At 39.5% G+C, this 23,674-nt stretch overlaps 1 protein-coding gene across 18 annotated transcripts in view; it reads left to right on the forward strand.

Annotated features, from left to right (window-relative positions):
* The window catches only part of Akap13 (A kinase (PRKA) anchor protein 13), a 299,084-nt gene that overhangs the window by 210,765 nt on the left and 64,645 nt on the right, over window positions 1-23,674 (forward strand). For 8 of the 18 annotated variants that reach the window (XM_006541256.3, XM_006541250.4, XM_006541252.4 and 5 more), the window contains 6 exons: window positions 222-358; window positions 10,816-11,189; window positions 13,530-13,583; window positions 17,104-17,169; window positions 18,827-19,019; window positions 20,923-21,031. In XM_006541256.3, coding sequence (XP_006541319.1) covers window positions 222-358; window positions 10,816-11,189; window positions 13,530-13,583; window positions 17,104-17,169; window positions 18,827-19,019; window positions 20,923-21,031 — 933 coding nt within the window. The remainder of the gene's footprint in view (window positions 1-221; window positions 359-10,815; window positions 11,190-13,529; window positions 13,584-17,103; window positions 17,170-18,826; window positions 19,020-20,922; window positions 21,032-23,674) is intronic. The other 10 variants (XM_006541255.4, XM_030243062.1, XM_030243063.1 and 7 more) reach the window with 3 other exon arrangements.

Below are 23,674 nucleotides of genomic sequence, written 5' to 3' on the forward strand. Positions count from 1 at the left end.
TAGGACCTAGCCAAATGCCTAACAGAAAAAATAACTATATCAGTTAATATACCTAAAAGCTCCTCATTAGACCATTTAACTTTGTAAATATCTAAAATGGAAGAAAGGCTGGAAAAGCAAAGAGGTAGGTGAACAATAAAAAAATGACTGAATATTGGTATGAAACAGAAAGTAAATTTTAAAAAAAAATAGCTATTGGTTAAATAAATGTTCTTTTTCAGAATGCAGAAGCTTCATAGATGTTGGACTGGGCACGGAGTGTGCCTCAAAAGAAGGCATGCTCCAGAGAGTGTCAGGGAGTGAGTCTGACCTCTTTCACTCACCCAGTGATGAAATGGACAGCATCATCTTCCCAAAGGTACTGGATGAACCTTCTCCTCGTCTTTGACCAGCAACTCTCCTAGTTTGATCTGGCCTCACTTTACCCCTCTTTTACTGTGACTTTTTTTTCCCCTTGGGCTCGATGTCATATATGACTCTAGCTAGTGAGTTGTGATCCAGGTAGGCCATGTATTCTGACTTCAGAGTGACTTCAGGGGCCTTATTTTGCCTTACCTACTTTTTTGCTTTGTTCCTCTGTTCTCTTTCTAAGCTGCAACAGACAACCTAGCTAGATCACTCACAGAGGCACACAAGTGTTCCGTTTAAAGACGGGAAGTCAGTATTGCCAGGGCTTAAAAAAGGGCATTGGCCACATTTATTAGATTTATTTTCTGAAAAATCATAGCTGGTTACATGAGTTTAAGCTTGCATTAAAGTCAAAAGGCGTGGGAGTTCCTTTAGAATGAGCTAAGTCAGATGACAGTGAACACCCTTCAGTGGTTAGGAAAGGACCACAGCTCAGACCATATGATGTCATATACATAAACTAACCATAGAGTCATTCTGATTAATGTGTGGATGCCTGAAACTTACAGCTAAGCCTGATGACGTCATCTTTCTTCCAGACTGCTTAATTGGGACTTTCTAGGTCTATGGTAGAGAACTTGACCTTTTTCTCTAGTGAAGAGCTAGGGAAGATGGAGGTTGGGAGCTTGGGTTTGTTTCTGTTTTCAGCAGATGCCTTCCCCACAGCACGGAGGGCAGGTCATACTGTACTCAGTTACATGCCACAAGTGCTTTTCCTAATAGTAAGGACCAAAGGGGCAAAGCTGTGGTAGCAGCTATGAAGAAGTGCCTTGCTTGTTTCATAACTTTGAAGCCATGCTGAGAGCAGCTTTGTTAGTGGGTGATTCAGCTATCCAAACCAGTGAGTGTGTTACTCCCGTGTCTTAACTGATATGGTATAGAAATATTATCATAATATTCAAGAATTCTTGCTTTGTCCCTCAGCGCCCATCTTCCATTTGCCCCTTTCTAACGCTCTCTGCCCTCTTCCTTTGGCAGTCTTCTGAAGGACCTTGGAAAGATTATGGCGAAACCTTGGGATTTCTGTCTTGTCACTTGCTGGCTATGCACGGTGTCACATGCCTGTGACCCAGCACTCAGGAGGCTAGGGTAGAAGGACTGTGAGCTGGATGTAGAAATTCAGCCAAGTCTCACAGGATTGAAGAAGGGAAGATTTGCCTTTAAAGCTATATAGGAAGAGAAAAACCAATGTTTTTTTTGTTTTACCTGCCTGCCTTCCTCGCTCTTTCCCTTCCTTCTGTTCCTAAACCCATCACAAATGCATTTTTTAAATTACACTTTTAGGAGGGATATGGGCCTCACTGCTCATGGAGAAGTCAGGTTAAAGATTCTAGCCCTAAAGTTAGCTCATAATGCCTGGAGCTGCATAATAAATAGTTTTAAAATTATCAAGCAATTATGTGTGCTTGTCTAACTAATAGTAAAAAGATTTTTTAGATTTATTTTTATGTTTAAGTATGTGTCTGGGGGTGCGCATGGAGGCAGAAGCAGGCGTTGAGTCCCTTAGAGCTGGCATTACATATTGTATAAGCTACCAACATTCATTCTGAGAAATGGACTTAGGTTCTTAGGAAGAGCAACAGACATTCTTAACTAACTGCTGAGCCGTCTCTCCAGCTTAACTTCTGTTTTTTAAGTTGAATAATTTTCCTTCAGGAAATACTTGCTTGCCTATCTCTTAGATATATAGCATGTGAACAGTTTGTTACTGGTATTACACCCTCTCTGTGCAGAAGAAAATTTATAAAAAGGACCTTTGCTAGATACTGCACATTTTTTCCCAGGGAGAATAGACAACAACTGTTTTTAAAGCTGAAGCCTGTAACTCAGACAAACTTCCACCTACATTGTAAACTCTTCAGTGCTTTAGAGAAAAGCCAGGCAGGGTGAATGAACTTTCACCTCCTCATGAGTGCGTGGGAATGTCCAGATGGCCTGGGACCAGGTCAGGGTGGGGGTGGGGATGACCAAGAGTCCTTGGAATAACTGAGTTTCCTAGTGTTGATAAAATTAAAGCCTACTTAATAATATTGACAAGTCACTCATTCACCTGAATATTTCTATATATGTTTATCTCATTTCATAAGTCCAGCAACCAGATTTTTTTTTTTTTTTTGTCCCTCATACCATACAAGTAACAGAGGTTTTGATTGGTGTGCTGGCTACTTTTATGTCAACTTGATCCAGACTAGAGTCATTTGAATAGAGAAGATTAGCATGGCCCCTGCAGAAGGATTTGTGAAGTGTTCCATATTTTTCCAGGGTGGGAGTGGGGGAGCGCCCTCTTAGAGGAAAGGGGGGGGGAGGGATGGGATAGAAGGGTTCCAGAGTGGCTAAGACAATTCTTCATTTTCTTGATTGGTGATTGATGGGGTAGGGCCCAGCTCACTGTAGGTGGGGCCACTCCTGGGCTGGCAATCCTTGGTGTAAGAAGGCAGTCTGAGCAAGCCGTGTTGAGCAGAGCCTGTAGGCCTCTTCCATGGCCTCTGTATCTGCTCCTGTCTCTGGGTCCCTGCCCTGTTTTGAGTTCCCACCTTGACTTCTCTCAGTGTTGGACTGTCATACAGATATAGAGTAAAATAAAGTCTTTTCTCCCCAAGTTCCTTTCGGTCATGATATTCTATCAAAGCAATAGAAACCCTAAGACAACTGGTAAACAATTTTGTGTAAAATAACTGAGTGACTGAGAAAAACTAAGATTTGCATCGAGGCCTGACTCTTAACATCTCTTCCCTATCTTGTTGCTTTACTTTCAGTTTCTTCAGCATGGCTCTAAAAACCAGCTGGTAGACAGACCCTCGATTCTGCTTTCCTAAAGTCATTCTTACAGTGTGTGCTGTGCAGCGTCAGTTACTTGGTGTCTTCCCAGGGCCTTAAGTTCTTCTCTTTCAGTCTTCTGGGGTTTGGAGGGAATCTTTAGGCGAGCCATTGCCACATGCTTTCCTGTGAACTGTGAGTGGTGCGTTAGCTCACTTCCTGTAGCCATGGATTTATCTTTAGCCCTTCCGAGGTCTCAGTAACAACACGAGCCTCCTGGGAAATGTGACTCTTTGGTGAGTGTTGAGGGCTTTATGTTTATTCTTACAAATATTTGCCTGTTCCTAGGGTCATTTTTAGATCAGCAGCATAAATTTATACTTTGTTTTTAAACTGAGATGAAATCCTGCAATTCTTTTTGGAACTATCTGAGAAAGAAAGTATGTAATCATAAAATAATAACTGATTCAGGACTTAAGATTCTTAGGTAGAATACATAAAAACATAACATGACTTGGGGCATGTCGTGAGTGTTTAAAATATTAGTTGTTTTTCAAGGCAGTAGTATGTCTTATGTATAATATAAATAATAAATACTAGCTGAATAAATGAAAGGCTATTTATTGGCAGTATTAAACATGATTCCTTTAGCTATAGTAACTGTATAAAATTTGTGGTAGTTTTGTCTTTGTTGTGTTTAGCAATATAGTGTTTATCTTTCTATAGATACAGATATAGATAGTATAACTTTCTAAGAGAACTAAACAGGTATTTCCCCCTAAATACTGTTATAAAAGTACAGGAAAAAAAAAAGGACTGTTGAATTTTGCACAGAGCACCCATCCATTTATCTTCCAGCCGCCATCATTTTTATTATGTTTACTTACTACATAAGTGTGTTCTCTTTACCCCATCTTCCTAAACTTGATGATAGATTTCAAAACAAATTACAGATATTTCCGTACACAGGTGTAAATTCTTAGAATCAGTATTCTTCTAAGGTTGATGAATTTGAGGGAGACACACTATATATAAATATATGTATAACTTGTGTATATAAACCCTAAAAATTCATTTGTTTCTGGTTTTTCAAGACAGAGCCATTTTGTGTAGCCTATACTAGAATCTGCTCTGTAGACAAGTCTGTCTTAGAACTCACAGAGATTCACCTGCTTCCTCCGCCTCTAGTTGCTAGAAGTGCTGGAATTAAAGGCATGCACTGCCACTGTCTGGCTTTGGTTGATGGTTGGTTGGTTGGTTGGTTAGTCAGTCGGCTTTTTAAGGCAGGGTTTTTCTGGGTAGACCAGACTGTTCTGGAACTTGTTCTGTAGACAAGGCTGACCTCAAAATCTGCCTTCTTCTACCTTCCGAGTGCTCAAATTAACCACGCGCACCACCACCACCTAGCTTGGTCGTTTTTGATAAACACACCCACTACCTTTGTAACCTGGAGCTGCATGAACACATAGGCTATATAAGTATAACCATGGAAAGTCTCTTTACAAGGCATCCCTTCTCAATGACCAACCCATCAGAAGGAACAAAAAATATTCCCCATCAAAGATTTTTCTCTGATTGAGATTCTCATATAAATGGCATATATAATGTCACATAGATGGCATATAAATCTGAAGAATAGTGTTTCTCCTTTACAGCCCTGGGAGTGAGGTTTGGAATTTGTAGTCATCCAAGAGACAAGCTGTCTCACAGACTGGCCGTGTGTCTCTCTCTCTCTCTCTCTCTCTCTCTCTCTCTCTCTCTCTCTCTCTCTCTCTCTCGTATTCTCACTAGTGATGTATGAGAATCTCAGTTATTCTACATCCTTAGTAACAAACAGTTGTTTCCACTGTTACTGTTTCTGGTATCCATGCAGTATTATCTCATTATGGTTTTGATTTGTATTTCCTGACAACTAGTGATATTAAACAGATTTTCACTTGTCCATTGGCAACTCGTGTGTCTTCCTGTATAGAGCATCTGTTCATATCTTTGCCCATTAAAATAATTGGGTTATTTGTTGCTACCGAGGAGTGGATGATATATATCCTGGATACTGTTCCTTTATTAGATCCATGATTTGCAAACACCTTCTCTTATACCATTTGCCTATTCATTTATGTAAAAATGTCTTGGTTAGCTAAGATTTCTAATTTGATGAAGTATAATTTAATAGATTCTTACTCAGCTTACTGCTTTGTGTGTCCTTCCCAGTTGCTTCTCTGCTCCCTGTCTTCATGTTTTGCTTTAAAGATTTGTAATTTGGGGCTTTTATTTTCAAGATTAAGACATCTCTCAGTATTATATTTCTTTTTTTCTTTTGGCATTCAATATTTTTATTAAACCAATACATTTTTAATTTTATTTTAATTAGGTATTTTCTTCATTTACATTTCCAATTCTACCCCAAAAGTCCCCCATACCCTCCCCTCCCCCCCACTCCCCTACCCACCCACTCCCACTTCTTGGCCCTGGCATTCCCCTGTACTGAGGCATATAAAGTTTGCACGACCAATGGGCCTCTCTTTCCACTGATGGCCGACTAGGCTATCTTCTGCTACATATACAGCTAGAGACACGAGCTCCGAGGGGGGGGGGGGTACTGGTATCATATTGTTGTTCCACCTATAGGATTGCAGATCCCTTCAGCTCCTTGGGTACTTTCTCTAGCTCCTCCATTAGGGACCCTGTGATCCATCCAATAGCTGACTGTGAGCATCCACTTCTGTGTTTGCTAGGCCCTAGCATAGTCTCACAAGAGACAGCTATATCTGGGTCCTTTCAGCAAAATCTTGCTAGTGTATGCAATGGTGTCAGCATTTGGAAGCTGATTATGGGATGGATCCCCGGATATGGCAGTCTCTAGATGGTCCATCCTTTCGTCACAGCTCCATACTTTGTCTCTGTAACTCCTTCCATAGGTGTTTTGTTCCCAATTCTATGAAGGGGCAAAGTGTCCATACTTTCGTCTTCGTTCTTCTTGAGTTTCATGTGTTTTGCAAATTGTATCTTATATCTTGGGTATTCTAAGTTTCTGGGCTAATATCCACTTATCAGTGAGTACATATCATGTGAGTTCCTTTGTGATTGGGTTACCTCACTCAGGATGATGCCCTCCAGGTCCATCCATTTGCCTAGGAATTTCATAAATTCATTCTTTTTAATAGCTGAGTAGTACTCCATTGTGTAAATGTACCACATTTTCTGTATCCATTCCTCTGTTGAGGGGCATCTGGGTTGTTTCCAGCTTCTGGCTATTACAAATAAGGCTGCTATGAACATAGTTGGGCATGTGTCCTTCTTACCGGTTGGAACATCATCTGGATATATGCCCAGGAGAGGTATTGTGAGATCCTCCGGTAGTACTATGTCCAATTTTCTGAGGAACCACCAGACTGATTTCCAGAGTGGTTTTACAAGCTTGCAATCCCACCAACAATGAAGGAGTATTCCTCTTTCTCCACATCCTCGCCAGCATCTGCTGTCACCCGAATTTTTGATCTTAGCCATTCTGGCTGGTGTGAGGTGGAATCTCAGGGTTGCTTTGATTTGCATTTCCCTGATGATTAAGGATGCTGAACATTTTTTCAGGTGCTTTTCAGCCCAGTATTATATTTCTAACTTTAATAACAGCTTTATTTATTTCGGAGGATTCAATCCTAGCTCTCTTTAGAGTCATCTAAAGAGCTTTAAAAGGGAGGTGGGAACACCTAGCTCTGCCAGCTGACTAGCAAAACTAGTCTTTTCTTTTTTTTAAGATTTATTTATTGTTATATGTAAGTACACTGTAGCTGTCTTCAGACACACCAGAAGAGAGCATAGGATCCCATTACAGATGGCTGTGAGCCACCATGTGGTTGCTGGGATTTGAACTCATGACCTTCAGAAGAGTGCTCTTAACCGCTGAGCCATCTCGCCAGCCCCGCAAAATTAGTCTTGAGTTAACCTGTTTTCTCACCTCTAAAATGTTAGAGGTCATGTCTCGGTGAGAGCAAAGTTAGAATAAGTAAACTTCAGGAAATGTCATCACATCGATCTCTGCGGAAAGAGTCTGTGTTAAGGATATATTCTAGTCAAGTTTTTGCCTTTTTAAAAAATGTGTGTGGGAGTAAGATGGCTCTATGGTTAGGAACATTAACTGCTCTTCCAGAAGACCTGGGTTCAGTTCCTAGCACCCGCATGTTTGCTCACAACCATCTTTAACTCCAGTCCCAAGGTATTTGTTGCCCTTTTCTGGCTCCCATGGGCACCAGGCATGCATGTTGTATACACACATACATGCAGGTAAGACACACATATACATAAATAAAAAAATGTTTAGAGAGATGAGGGTATATATATTAACAGGCCACAAGGTGTTCTCATTTTGTTTTAATATTGCTACCTGTGATAGATAGATAGGTAGGTAGGTAGGTAGGTAGGTAGGTAGGTAGGTAGATAGATAGATAGATAGATAGATAGATAGATAGATAGATAGATAGATAGATAGATAGATGGATGCATACATATATACATACTTGTGTTAAAAGTTTGACTTTTGACTTGTTTTAAGAGCTTTAGATTTGAGTCTGGGAATATAGTTCATGGGTAGAGTGCAGGCCTGGCGCTTGTAAGGCCCAAAATCCAGTTCCCAGATGTGCATGCAACACACACAAAGAGTAAGTTGGTGTGTGGAACTGTTTTATTTCTTTAAGAAATATCCTTTTTAGATTAGGTACCAAATTTAAAAAGTACCTGTTATTCTGAACAGGAGTCATTTCCATACTAGGAACTGCTGTCTTAAAAAGAATGTAATAAATAGAATTTAACTCAGAACTGTTGCTCCTCCCTAGTGTTTTAACCCAGGCTATCCTGAAATTCCTGATCACCCTGCTTTACCCTCCACAGGCTAGAGGGTGTGTACCATTATGTTCCACCAATAATTTTATTTTAAAATAATACGTCTAGCACGCTAGAATTTGCATAATGATGTAGTTTTATTTTGCCTCTTAAACCAGTAAAGGGACTCTTCGTTACTAACATCAAGATCTTGCTCTCATTAGGTTTTTTAAAAGGCAACTGAAATAACACAGTAGTACTGTTTGAATCAAAGTAGCATGGATTCAAGTCTGGTTTCTGCTGTTAACTGTAGCACAGCAGGGCTCTTCAATAATCTGGGACTTACGTTTTCTGATCTATCAGTGTTTTTTCTCTCCATTCATCTCACACTGTATTTACAAAGCAGTCTAGGAAATTGAATTTTTCAGAGTGAAGGTAAGCTGAAGCCCAAAAGGTAGAAAGGTGCCTTTTATAGTAGGTGGTAGTATGCTTTGGGCTAGAAGTGTTGTAGGCCTTTTTAAAAAGACTCCAAGTTCAGAGCTGTTTTCCATTTCAAAGTTAAAAGAACTCATTAGTTCTTGTGAGTTTTGACCTTTCTCTTAAAAAAAAAAGATATATGTCTTCACCTTTTCATTACATTTTATATATTCAATTATTGTGTACTTGCATGGGGGGGGGGGGTATATTTCTGGAGGTTAAAGAACAATTTAAAGAACAAGTTACTTCTCCTTTGATTAGTCATATTAAAGCACTGCACCAGAGTTTGGACTCAGTGCCACCTTTAATCCCAGTACTCAGGAGGTAGAGGCACTCTCCTGAGTTTAAACTTTGTGAGTTTAAGGCCAGTCTGATCTATGGTGAGTTCCAGGACAACCAGGGATATATAGTGAGAGCCTGTTTTAAAGATTCTCCTTAATATCACCAGATGTATTAAGATGTACTAAGGAATGTATTGTGGAAAGGGAAAAAAAATTCTGCATGCCTTTACCTATTTCCCTGTTTCTTGTCTAATGTGAAGCCAGAATGTAATATGAAATGGAGCTAGTCTTTCTTTCACTCCTCATATCGTGGCATTTAGTGTTTCTCAGGAAGTTAAGATGCCAAGCTACTAAGACAAGATTTACATAATTAGGTACTAGAGGTTAGCCAGGGAAGGAGCATTGTCACCTTATTAAAAATGATATTCTCTGCATTATTTTATATAATTTGACTTTGGAACACAACGCATTCTCAGTAAACTCGGAAGCAGAGTGTTCTTTATGTTATGTGGCAGACTTCTGGTGGCATGGAAACTATTAGGCAGTTTTCACAAGGAAAGGACAGTCATACTTGTCTTTGGAGTGGTAAATTCTCTACCTTAACGCAGCTCTGTAGGCTGGCTTGTTTCAGTTAAACCTTTTGGAAGCCTAGTCTAAGAGCTTGGAGGTTCATAAAGCAGAAACCCTAGAGACTTAATGGTTTTCTTCATTTCAGTTGATGGTGGATTGAAAGAACTAAACTAAGAATTGTTTTTCCCCCATTAAAAACAAAAATTAGGGGCTGGTGAGATGGCTCAGTGGGTAAGAGCCCCCGACTGCTCTACGAAGGTCCAGAGTTCAAATCCCAGCAACCACATGGTGGCTCACAACCATCCGTAACAAGATCTGACTCCCTCTTCTGGTGTGTCTGAAGACAGCTACAGTGTACTTACATATAATAAATAAATAAATCTTAAAAAAAAAAACAAAAATTAGTGTGCCTTGCGTTTAGTAAAATGACAGAGATCTAGATCTTCCTCTGTTGCAGTGGTCCTCATCCTTCCTGATGCTGGGACCCTTCAGGACAGTTCCTTATGTCCTCATCCTTCCTGATGCTGGGACCCTTCAGGACAGTTCCTTATGTTCTCATCCTTCCTAATGCTGGGACCCTTCAGTACAGTTCCTTATGTCCTCATCCTTCCTGATGCTGGGACCCTTCAGGACAGTTCCTTATGTCCTCATCCTTCCTGATGCTGGGACCCTTCAGGACAGTTCCTTATGTTCTCATCCTTCCTGATGCTGGGACCCTTCAGTACAGTTCCTTATGTCCTCATCCTTCCTGATGCTGGGACCCTTCAGGACAGTTCCTTATGTTCTCATCCTTCCTGATGCTGGGACCCTTCAGGACAGTTCCTTATGTCCTCATCCTTCCTGATGCTGGGACCCTTCAGTACAGTTCCTTATGTCCTCATCCTTCCTGATGCTGGGACCCTTCAGGACAGTTCCTTATGTCCTCATCCTTCCTGATGCTGGGACCCTTCAGGACAGTTCCTTATGTCCTCATCCTTCCTGATGCTGGGACCCTTCAGTACAGTTCCTTATGTTCTCATCCTTCCTGATGCTGGGACCCTTCAGGACAGTTCCTTATGTTCTCATCCTTCCTGATGCTGGGACCCTTCAGTACAGTTCCTTATGTCCTCATCCTTCCTGATGCTGGGACCCTTCAGGACAGTTCCTTATGTTCTCATCCTTCCTGATGCTGGGACCCTTCAGTACAGTTCCTTATGTTGTGGTGGCCCCCAACCATAACATTATTTTCATTGCTACTCCATAACTATAATTTTGCTAAGAATTGTAATATAAATATTTGGGGGGATAGACATTTGCCAAGGGGGTCACAACCCACAGGTTAAGAACCAGAGGACTTAGAATCTAATTGTGGTCATAGATTTTTTTTTTTAAATCAGCTTGAAGTGGATTATTACTCTTGCTTGTATCCAATCAACTATGAGGCATTGGCTGGGTCTTATAGGACAGAATATCTGCTTGGCTTGTTGGTTTCAACCCTGTGTGCTCTCTCTCTCTCTCTCTGTTACAGCCTGAAGAAGAGCAGTTACTTTGTGATACAACAGGATCCAGTTCTTCCACAGATGACACAGCTTCCCTGGATCGACATTCTTCTCATGGCAGTGACGTGTCCCTTCCTCAGACTTCAAAGTTAAACAGATCCAGAAATCATCAAAGTGCCAATGGCTTTTTCAGCCCTGGAGTCGAGGCACCTGAGAGTCGAGAGAGTGAGAGTGAGCCTGCTGGCTCTGGTGAAATGGAAGAGGAGGAGATGGACAGCATCACTGAAGTGCCTGCCAACTGCTCTTTTCTGAGGAGCTCCATGCGTTCTCTTTCTCCTTTCCGGAGGCACAGCTGGGGACCTGGGAAGAACGCAGCCAGTGATGCAGAAATGAACCAGCGGAGGTAAGACAGGGACCTGTGCATTCCATAACTCGCTGTTTGTTCTCTTTTCAGAAGTATCTGATTTAGCATTGTTACTTACTGGTTTAAAAAAAAAAAAATTAGGAGACACTATGGTAGAAGAAAGGTAACCCAAATGAAACCAGGCAGATGTGCATTCTGACTCCAACTCCATAACCTCAGTGTAGATGATGGGCAGCTACTTAAGCAGTGTAAGATTTAATTTTCTCATCTTCAGAATACTTCTTTTCAATATATTTTTGATAGTGTAGCTATTTCTGCCACATAATGAATATTAGTAAAGGATAATGCTTATTCTTACCAGATTAATCAGTGAAGTTCTTGAATCTGGAAGAAAGAAGTCTGTTAATTTTTAATTAAGTAAATATGAAATCTTGCAGTCTTTAACACATCAATGTGCTTCGGTGTCCCTTGAGAATCAAAGCCATATGTTTGTAATACAGAAATTTGATAATGTATTAGTTATCAATGTGTAATTCTCAAGAGATCACAAGACTCATGACACACACGCAAATTGTTGGTACCTTTCTATGTGTCATACAGTTTAGGGATATTTGCAAGTGATCCCATCATTAGACCTTAAGTTGGCTTGTGATCTGTCTGTTTAGTTTTATAGACCAAGTACTGCAAGGTGTACTTGCCCCAGGGCCACTTTACCTGCCTAAGAGATGCTCTCAGCCAGTAAAACAGGGTACTGCTTATTGTGTAGGGGTTTTGTTTGCTTTTGTTCTTGACTGATTTTTGGAATAAGGTCTGAATGGATGGATAGATGGAGTACAAGCTGGCCATGAACTTAACATGCTTTGCCCTCGCTGAGTCCTTGAAGTGCAGACATTGTAGACAGGAGTTATCATATTCAGCTACTAATAGTTGATTTAAAAGTTGTTATAAATAATATGATTATTGGGGAGGCTTCTTTTCCTCATTATATTATGGCTGTATAGCCCAAGGATACCATAAGAGAGCATCATATTCTCTAGAACTGGGATATCTATAACTGCAGCTGTATGGTGAAGCACCACATCAATGCTGGGAATCAAAGCCGGGTCCTTTGAAAAAATAGGTCCTACGGAGCCAGTTTCCAGACCTTCATTTATTCTTTTAATCAGCCAGCACAGATTAAGCTGCTTTTTTTTTTTTTTTTAATGTTTGGCAGTGTTCTAGGTTCTGGAGAAACAGATATAAACAAGACAGTAATCCCTGCCTTCACAGGGCTCAGAATCAGACTCTACTTCACTGGCTTGCCATTTTTTCAGACTTTTTCATAGTCTTACACCATTTTTTAATCTTCTCTGTGGTTCAAGTATTATTTTCCCCATAGTTTTGTAATAAGACTGTTGCAGACACTTTATATCCTCTACAATAGAATCTAAAATTTCTAGTCACAGTCAAGTCATTGTACAATCCCATATTCTTCCATGAAATTAGGGTGGTAATCTTAAAAAAAACAAAATGTTCTTCATCTTGTTATGCTCTGTTTATATATTTTTGAAATCTGAGGTTATATTAAAAAAAATAATTTCTAACCACTTTCCTTCCCAGTTGTATACATGTAGTTTTCTTTTCAAACCTTCATCTGGGCCTGAGGCATGGCCATAAGGGCAGAGATCACTCCCTGAAGCCCAAATCACTTCTTGATAAGACATCCTTGTCTTAGACAATGAAGGACTGATCAGGGAATGGGGATTTATTTTATAAATATCTACACAACTCATTATCGATCTGTTTGTGATGACTGATTGCAGAGGTATATATATATTTGAATTATGTAGCTCAGATGAAGAAATTGAAGCCAGATTTAAAGACTCATCCAGGGTTACATAAGGATCTTAGGCTTGTTACCTATTTGTATTTTAAGTCCATCTATCGTGCCTGTTTGAGCTTAGGGTAAAGGATTATCTAGTACTGTCTTAATACCTTGAGATGCAGTGGAGTAGTAGTTAGGTTTACCATTATATTAGTTTGACTAATTCATATACTTTTATTGTATATTTTGTTACCTAGATTTTAAAGCCTGAAGGAAACCCCTTTTAATGTTTTGAATGGCACTTTTTTCTGACCCATTTACTTTTATAACTTACTCTAATCTCCATATTTAGATAACTAATTAGCTACTTGGAGCACCAAGTAACAAAAAACCAGCACTTTTTGTCAGGCATTCGGGGTCCTGACATGTGTCTCGTGCCAGTCTTTCAGTCTCTTCCCTGTTGTGCTGGTTGTCTTTGGGATTGTGTCTCTTCTCAGTGTGACCTCTGTTTTACAAAAGCATTTGTGTGTCATGCTTCACCTCCATTGCTGACCTCTTCCGTCATTCATTTTCAGTTCAATGCGAGCTCTTGGGCATGTTGTCAGGAGACCTCCCATTCATAGGAGAAGGTACAGAGTTCACTGATTCGAACTAACCATGTCATCTTCTGAGCGTGTACTAACAAGCATCTCATCTGGTTACCGTGATCGGAGCACATTTTTAAACGTTTACTTCAGATGCAAGCAAATAAAATCTAGATGCTTTGGCCACCTAACAGGAAATACTTTCTTTAATCTAAACTAAGTCTCTTTCTCTAAATTTGTAATATACACACACACTTAACTTTTTTCTAGGAGAATTCAGGAGCTTTTTCTATGTTATATATAAATAATGGACCTTGGGGGATACTTTTCTTCTGTCTCCAGAAAGGAAAAGAAAACAAGAATAGGGCTAGAGAGATGGCTCGGTGCTTAAGAGCACTGACTGCTCTTCCAGAGGTCCTGAGTTCAAATTCCAGCAACCACATGGTGGCTCACAGCCATCTGTAATGGGATCCTATGCTCTCTTCTGGTGTGTCTGAAGACAGCTACAGTGTACTCATAAATAAAATAAATCTTTTTTTAAAAAGCAAAAAAGAAAACAAGAATAGCCAAAATATATTTGTACTTGCTCACACATAGGTTCTAAAATATTTTCAGTACATTCTTGAACAATATAAAGAAAGATTTTTGTTAGCTGGCCACCTGGTAGTAATTGGTGGGGGGAGGTTCGAGATAGGGTTTCTCTGTGCAGTCCTGGCTGTCCTGGAACTCACTCTGTAGACCAGGCTGGCCTCAAACTCAGAAATCCGCCTGCCTCTGCCTCCCAAGTGCTGGGGTTAAAGGTGTGCGCCACCACGCCCAGCTAAAAGAAATCCGCACATATCCTGGTAGTATTTTTAGAAAGCAATTTAGCATAAAGTGATACCTATTTTTGAATTGCTTGATAATTATTATCAAGTAAAAAATGAAGCTAATAAGAAGTCATTTATTTAAAACATGCTCAATTGCTTCGTTTTAAAGACTTCTTTTGTACAGCTATTGCTCATTTTTTTCCATTGTTTAAAAAAAAGTCTAAAAATCAGAAGTGTGATTCTTTTATTGTTAATTTCTCATAAAAAGAGACATTTGTAAATATGCTTTTATCTATTGGCAGGATATTTGTGAGAAAGGCAAAATAGTCATCTTCCTACTTTATCATTTTCAGATGTATCCTTTAATTCCATATTTTAGGGGAAGTTTTGATCTTAAATTCTGACATTTTCATGAACCTCAAATGATCGTGCATGATATTAGGTTGTTCTTCAGGGGAAAAAATTATTAAGTGCCTTTCTCAATAGATAGTATCTAAAACCCTTGCAAATGTTTATTGCTCTCTCTGGTAAAAGTGCTTCATCATGAACTAACATTATGAACTATATGAAGCACACACAGTGAAGGACGACAAGTCACTGCCTGCAGGGCAGCCCAAGCTCCATACATCAGACGTCATAACTTGAGCTTACAGTAGGCCCTAAGTGAAAATTACTTTTGTAGGGAGAACATGATTCATAATCAAACTTATGAAACTGAAACATTCTAACAAGTGTTAAAGAAGAAAGTTGTTCTCCAAAATAAACTGGACTTACTAAATCTCAAAGTCAAAGAACCTTATGACTTTAAAGGCTCTCAGAAATACACGTTGATTTAGAAAAAAGTCAGGGAAGGCTTAGATCACTTGCAACTTGCTGAATCCTGAAACTCGTATAACTCTGTTCTGCATCTTTTTTTTTTCCCTTTTTTCTTTTTTTGATTTTTTTCGCGACAAGGTTTCTCTATGTAACCCTGGCTGTCCTGGAACTCACTCTGTAGACCAGACTGGCCTCAAACTCAGAAATCCGCCTGCCTCTGCCTCCCAAGTGCTATTCTTCGTCTTAAATGCTTTTCACAGCATCATCATGGCTTTAGAGTAGAGGAGATATTTAAAACTACAAAGAGATCATTCTTATTTTTAAGAATTATGATTTGATAGTGCATATTGAGTTAATGATTTTCTGTTTTTAATAAGAAATCAGAGCCATGCGTGTGGTACACACTTTTAATCCGAGCATTAGGGAGGTGAAGCAGGTAGATCTCTGAGTTCAAGGACAGCCTGCTCTACAGAGCAAGTTCCAGGACAGATTGATCTGCACAGAGAAACCCTGTCAGTGGGGCAGTGGGTAGTGAAAACAGATACTTAGGTAGCCAGTTGGAGTTTAAAAACTAATAACTTCAAAGAATGGACTTCTGAGCCTTATGAATGTTTGTCAATTATGTTTCACTTTGAGTTAGTCTAATCCTTCTTCCCAGATGAGAGATGCCTTAAACTATGTATTTCTTCTTTTCCTTACTTGAGCCTTACACTGTTATTGAATCGGATTTGAAATTTGTCATACCGTTTGGAACAGCTGTAAAGGAAACTGTCACAGCATCTCCCCATCGCCTGGCTCCTTTCCTCTGCCCCAAGTCTTGTCTACCAAGCGGAGTTGTTAAAGCTTGGGGTTGGACCAGTGAACGGTTCTGCTCTCTACAGCAGTGCTTTCACTCCTGCCCGGGCTCTTTGTTATCTCTGCTGTTGTTGTTTTAATACAGAAGCACTTAGAATTTTAAGGCCCCCAAAGCAGTATTTTTTTAGGTGGCAATACTTGTGAATCAAAATTGTGACCTAGGACTACACCTTGGGCATGTGTCTCAAGGAACTAAACAAATAAGCAAATGAAGATCCTGGCCAGCGATAAAGTTGTAGGCACAGAGGACAGGTTAATATAGCTGGTTACTTTTTTGCCTGCTGTATTTATTTAACCTCTCCACCCTGGATTTTCCTCCCCTGCTGTATTGCATAGGATAAACAAGAAAGCAGGTGACCAAATAAATCTCGGGGAAAATGAATACAAAATTAAATTTTAAAAGACTTTCTATCTTACTGCCATAGAACTTTAGAAAAAGAAGTCTGCTTATCAGTGTAAAACTATAAGGAAGGTATGGCCTTTATTGTATTTGCCTTATTTTAAGCAGAAAACCCAGTGAATAGCTTCTAAAGAAGAACTATGGGTTAACTGTTGTGTAAGATTCATAAATTGTCTGGCTTATCTGGATCCATAATGGGAACATAGAAAAAAATACTGATTTCTCAGTGAGGCCCATGAGCTGTTTGTTTCCTTTCCATCCAGGCCTAGGAGTGACTGCCAGTGAGTCAAAGGGTGTGGGAGCAGGGATGGGAACATTGGCCACAATGGTGAGATTAGGAGCACCTCTCAGGGAATGTCTGCAGAGGGAGCCATGAGTGGAGTGCAGCTTTTGCCAAGGGATTAGTAGAAGAAATTCTTAAGTTTCACTTGGGGTAGTTATCCCATAAAGAGCTCACATGATCTTTCCCAAAACAATGTCTGGATGGATGTCAACTGGACAGTATTAAATTCCTGTGGTTCTTTTTCTAGTCTTTTCCTGAATTCTCAATGTTACATTCAGTTTTGTTTGTTTTAATGATCACGTAAGTCTACCTTTATATTCTTTCTTTTTAAACTGAATAACCCAAACCTATTTCCTCTTTTCTTCCTCCATTTCTTGTTTCTGCCTTTGATGTCATCTCCAGTATGAGCTGGTGTCCCTCTGGTGTGCAGTACTCGGCTGCCCTGAATGCTGACTTTAATATCAGAAGGTATAGTATTTCATGTCCAGCCACCAAACCAGGAACCATAAAGTAAGACTTCTGGCTTTGGGCTATTGCTGGCTTCTCTGTGGCTGGAATGCACATGGGCAGCCTGCGATATTTGTAAGCATAGTATACCGCTGCCGCCTTCGCTGTGGACACCACTAACCCAATTACAGGACTGTGGCCTAGGAGCAGTCCCCACTGCTGCTTTGTTTCTCTCAAGTAGCAATAGATTGCTGTGGTCTCGGCATGAACCTTCATTCTGTGCTGTAAGCCCTTGCCTTTGTCTTTCAAAGTTCCCAGATTCTTAGACAATGAATCAAAACAGCTAATAGGCCCTGGTTCCTATTATACTGTCAAGTCCTACATTTAGGTTCTGAGTTTAGATGCCTCATCATTTCCTATTTGTCTTTTGAGTTAGGCAGCAAGATAATTATTAAAATGCTTCCAGGATTAAGTTTTGTGGTGAGCATAGATGGGGTTTTCTCGGGCTTTTCACATATTTCACAGTGGAAAACTAAATTTCTTAACCTAGGTAAACTTTCTTCTTATGCCTGGTGTTAAAAAGAAATGGTTCCACAGACACATTTAGTTGTAGTTCATTATTGCTTCTGTTGTCATACTGAAATAAGAACAACAAATGTGTTAATAGTTTACCCACTGGAGAAAATAGGGGCATATGGCTTCAGACCATAAGTAACTTAGGGAGAAAACAATAACCCTTTGGAGCCGGCATCTATGAAGTTAATTATAGCAATTGACTGTACCGTTGTCCCAGAACAGAAGTAACTATATAGCTTCAGTATACATCCAAATAAAGTTCCAGCTGGCTGCTAATTGAAAACACAATCAGTTACAACTGTATTCTTCTTTCAAAGAAGTTCTTTCAGTGTAGTTATAGCCGATGTGTGCATTATTCTAGTTAGCAACTCCAAAGAGGGTAGACAAGATAGCCTTCTTCTTCAGCCTTATTTACAGAAAGTGACCTCAAAATCTGCACCTCAGAACTCCCTTTTAAAATTCCAAACCCTGGTACTTTTCTCAGCATTTATGCCCCAGTGTTTTATGTGTCTCTCTGCAGCCAGTAATGCTCACTAAGCCATCATCTGGCCAGGTGTGCACAGATGGTGTGCTCATTAGTGAAACCAGAGCTTTCTGGATAGAAGTGTATCCAGAAAGTTGTTAGAGTCAACCAAAATATAATTGAGTATCGTTTTATCAAGGTCCACACGGTAAGCACACAGCCAAGTCACTCACTTCCCATTCTGAAAACTCCTTGTGCTTGTGCTTTGTGACATTTGGCATTAGATGAGTCAGATTCTGGAAAAATTACTTTTATCACATCAGTGAAAGCATACACACACATAGATGATAAGATAAATATGGTCTGTACATATGGTATATTGAGAAAACAGCTGAGAAAATGATGATATCTGATTCAACATTAGATAAGTTGAATGAAGTAGGGAAATAAATGCATCTGGTGTTCTTTTTCAGCATCTAATACCACTGGGGCAAAGATGAGTGGTACTTATCTGCTCTGCCTTCTTGTAGATACTTTGAGTAGGAAACATAAAAATAAATATACAAGTTAGAGGGATATTTGTAACCTCCCATTCTGAGACCTACAAACAGTGACTGAACTATTGTGCTCTGTGTTCAGTTTCAGTCTGGAAGGCTTGACAGGAGGAGGTGTTGGAAATAAGCCATCCTCGTCTCTAGAAATGAGCTCTGCAAACTCCAGCGAGCTCAGAAACCCTTTCGGTGGTGAGGAACAGAGAAACTCTTTGATGTCACTTTCAGAAGAACATCTGGAGCCAGACCAGAGACAGCATCATAGGATGTTTGATCAGCAGGTAAGGCTAAAATAAGTATGGAATGCTGATGGGTGTGGTAGTGGAATATTACCCCCAAATATGACCTCATTTTTGTGCTTTTTATTAGTACTAGTAAATACTAGTACTTACCTATTAAATAGTATCTTCAGTTCTAGCAATAACACGCTTTTAGAACTAAACATGAATATTTAAAAATACATCAGTTGGTCTGGAGAGATGGCTCAGTGGTTAAGAACACTTACTGCTCTTGCAGAGGACTGACATTTGGTGCCTAGCACCCACATAAAGTGGCTTACAGTCATCCATGACTCCAGTTCCAAGGACCTAGTATCTTCTTCTGACCTCCAGGGGCACCAGACATGAATGTAGCATGGATACATGCATTCAGATAAAACACTCTATACAAAAATAATAATAAATATAAAATATTATTTTTTAAAAAGAATACATTAATCTATACAGATTTAAATATTCCATCACAGCAAATGTTTTAGGATTAGGAATGTATTCAGTTCATTGTAAATTGAGTTTTAAAGTATATTGCATGTCATTATTAAATTTAGCAATTTGAAAATCCATGCCCCATGGTTATTCCCTAGAGAAAATATGGTCTTTGTGTCAATCATACTGCTCAAGAAAGTCTGTTGATCCCTCCCTTACCTGTGAGAGCTTCATGCCCCTGAGAAGTTTGGCAGATGACCTTTCTTTTAGTAAATGGTACTAATTATCATTGCTATCTTTCTGACTTAATCTTTCTAGATGAAGTCAACACATCTAGATAAATATCCGCATTTTTGTACCATGGTGTGCTGTGCTGTGCTGTGCTGTGCTGTGCTGTGCTGTGCTGTGCTGTGCTGTGCTGTGCTGTGCTGTGCTATGCTATGCTATGCTATGCAATGCATAGTCCTCATAGAGCTTCCATCTTACCTTTAGTTCCTCTTGTGCACAGCCTCAGAGTGGGTGTTGTGCTGCATGTATCTTTCTGATCTAGACAAGTTGCCTGCAGTCAACTTCCTCTTAAAAGTCTGCTGTTCTCGGAGGTCATTTTTCAGACCTCACAGTTGTATTTGAAACATAGCAACTGTTTGCCTCAGATTCCATGGTTACACATGGAACAAGCTCTAAATAATCAGAAATCTCTGGCCCAAATGAGTGAGTGCATGCTAGGAGGAGACGTTCAGTATCTCAATTTGTGTGAATCAGAAAAAGGCAGATTTCATCTTGTGAGAGTATTCGAATGAGCTGTCTCAAAATGAAAGACACATGAGACCCTTATCACCAGAAGTAAAAAATGGTTGCTTCCGGGATGTTAAAAGGAGCCTCTGCTTTTGCTTGGGCTACATGGCTTTTAAAATGCTATGGATTTAAATTGCCAGTAACTACTGAGGAAGTTAAGTTACTAAATTGCAGTCACCCTGTGTTCATGTACAGTCAATCTAAGAGGAAGTGAAAGAGATTTCGCCTCTTCCCAGATGCAACGCTGCTTTGCTACTGCTCTTGAACTGCTTTCTGCTCACATCTCAGTTTCCAAGTCCTTATAATCAGAATAACAACATGTCCTATTGTCAATCTCTGAAGACAGTTTGATTTTTCAAAGCAGCAGTGCTCTATGTAATTTGGTACCTCTGATGAAGTTACTTACCAGGTTGTGTGACCAGCAAATACCTAGTGAGTTCTTACTCAATTTGAAACCTTATTAAATGCTCTGAGGGATGGAAACCCACTGTAAATGGTGAATACTCACCAGTTCCAGGAGGAACAAGGAGGCTTAGAAAGCTAAGCAGCTAAGTACCAGTTAAGTGGCAGAGGCAGACTGGATTCCACTTCTTCCTTCACTAAGTTGGGTCAATGCAAATTCTGCACGTCTATATATATGAATATGTACTTAGAACTCATCCTCCATTTTTTTTTAATTTTGTAGACATGTTACAGGTCTAAACAACAGGGATTTAACTACTGTACATCAGCCATTTCTTCTCCATTGACAAAATCCATCTCATTAATGACAATCAGTCATCCTGGATTGGACAGTGAGTATATTACTTTTTTAAAAAAATTAAGTATACCTTAACTACTTTTCTTATCAATTTTCTTATTTTGGGATCTTATTAACTTCTAAAATGTGTCTGCTTCTTCTTTGGACTGTCTTTATACTTAACCATAACTGCTAAGATATCAGTTTTTAACCCTTCCTCTTGGTATATAAAAGCCTCTTTGATGCGTACATTATATTCATTATATTGTGGAGTTTAAATATGACACTATTTTTAAAAGGATTTTTTAAATAATTTCAGACTTGAAAATGGGTAAAATGACTCTCACTGAAGAAATACCTAGCAAGAAAAGTACATGGAAAAAATATCAAGAACTTGTGCATTCTTCCCTCAAATTACCAAATGTTACAATATTTCATATTTTTCCAGAATACTCCCTTTCTTTATCACTCTCCTTCAGAGCGTAGGTTTCTGTACCCCTAAGTAATTTAATATGTCTCTTAAAAACAAAGATACCTTTCTTATTACCTGAATCAGGGGATTAATCCTGATCAAATTAATCTAATATAGACACAGTTCAGTTTTTCTCACCTTTTCCTGGGTCCAGGATCCTGTCTAAGAACAGATGTTAAAATGAGTATTTATGTCACAGTAGGCTCCTTAAATCTAGAAATATTTTTCAAGTGATCTTGCTTCTGCTGAACTTCACAGAAGACAAATTAATTCTAGCAGTCAGAAATTTCAAGCTCAAGAGACAGAGCTGAAGAACATTTTTACTTAAGTACAGGAGGATTAAATCTGAAAATGACTACTAAAACTTCATGCAAATGCAGGTCAGTTGGCTGTCGAGGGTATATTGACACGTGGGATTTATAAACACAAGGCCTGTGTGCATAAAAAATGCTTTCAAGCATTTTAATTGTATAAATATTTGTTACCAACTTATTCCCTTAAGGAACCTTTTTTTATTATTAAGATTTTTGTGTAATGTGTATGGGTGTTTTACCTGCGTTTACATCTGCACCACATGCATGCCATGCTCACAGAGTCCAGAAGAGGGCATTGGCACCTCTGGAACTGAAGTCACAGATACAGCTGTAAGTTAACATGTAGGTACTGGAAATCAAACCCAGGTTATGTGGAAGAACAGCCATTGCTCTTAACCACTGAGCCATCTGTCTAGCTCTAGGAACCTGTTTTAAAAATTGATCTTCAGTGAGTAGTTAGAGTGTGCGATCCTGGTGCAAAGATTAAATCTGAAAGGGAGTAATGCACATGGTCTTCACTACAGGGCCAGGTGTTCTGGGAACTAAGCACAAGCTCCCGGTGTCTATGGTGTTTTTGCAGCATCCTCTGAAAATTTAATTCAAAAGATCTGGAGACGAATGTAGCTGCCCTTCATTAGTGAATTCTGTCTTTCATCTTGGCTAACTGGATGTTTAATCTTAACAGATTTTCACAATAGAGTTACGGCATTAAGGATGACTCTCTAGCTGTGTAATCATGAGCACCTGCATTTGGATCCCAGTGTCTACATAGCAAGCTAGGCTTGCTCTCAGGCTTTTCTGTGACCCCCAGCATTGTAAGGGGGGTGGAGAGAGGCAAGAGGACTACTCACTGCCTTCCAGCCTGGCTAAGGAACATGAACTCCAGGTTCAAGGAGACCCTGACTCTCTTCTGGTTTCCTGTGTGTATACACCTGAACATAAATATATACACATGCATGCTTTAAGGGCAGTTGGACCTGCTGTTCAGTTCCTGTTGAGCATGTATGGGGTGCCCCCATCTCACGAGTTCTAGGATTATAGGCATACACCATCACACTCAGTTTACAGTCAGTTTTTCATAAGGTAGTTTAGCTGATGTTTTATGTAAGCACATATAATGATGAATGAATGATTGGTGTAGAAACCCTTTACCCTCAGTCACTTCAACTGTTTAGTCAGGATAACATGTTGTGTGTGCTTTTAATGTGAATTAAAGTCATTAGTGTACTTCCTGGTGTATGGACATGGAGTTCTGTAGTTCACAGTGACCCCAAATAGTGCCAAAGTCTCTTTTTCCCTGACTGTAATTTAAGTAGTTTTGGAAACAAGAACATTGTCTATCATGTTGGAAAAGAACTCCAAATTATTGGGAAAATATTCCTGGTGCCACACAGACAAGCAAAGTGAAAGTGTCAACAAGACAGTTATTTTTACAAAAGAGAACAGTGACCTAGCCTGGGCAAGCACAGAGGCTGGGGGCCGGGGGCGTCATTTCACCTCATTGGTGGAGCTCAACTTCATAATCTGATGTCGTTGTTGTAGCTTTCATACAAGGCAAATCTTTGATTTAGGGCCTTAAGTTTCCCAAATGATAAAAGCAAAATTGATGTATCTATTTTCCAGACCATATTTGGGTACCAACTCTTTGCTGGGTACCAGACTAGACAATGGTGGATGAAGGATGAACTTGTTGATAGTTTCTTTCTTGGCTATATTTATGATTTACAGATAAGAGAACAAGTTGAATCTAATAGAAAATAGTAAATGAAGCAACTAAAATAAACATTCTGGAATTATCAGAATTCGGGAATTGAAGAAAGTTCAGACCAAAAGAAACTAGAAACTGGTATATGGAAATCTAAACTGAGGATGTAGGGTTCCTTTCCAAAGGCAGTAGAAGCATGTAAATTAA

Source organism: Mus musculus, chromosome 7 (genome assembly GCF_000001635.26).
Source record: "Mus musculus strain C57BL/6J chromosome 7, GRCm38.p6 C57BL/6J".
NCBI classification, from domain to species: Eukaryota; Metazoa; Chordata; class Mammalia; order Rodentia; family Muridae; genus Mus; species Mus musculus.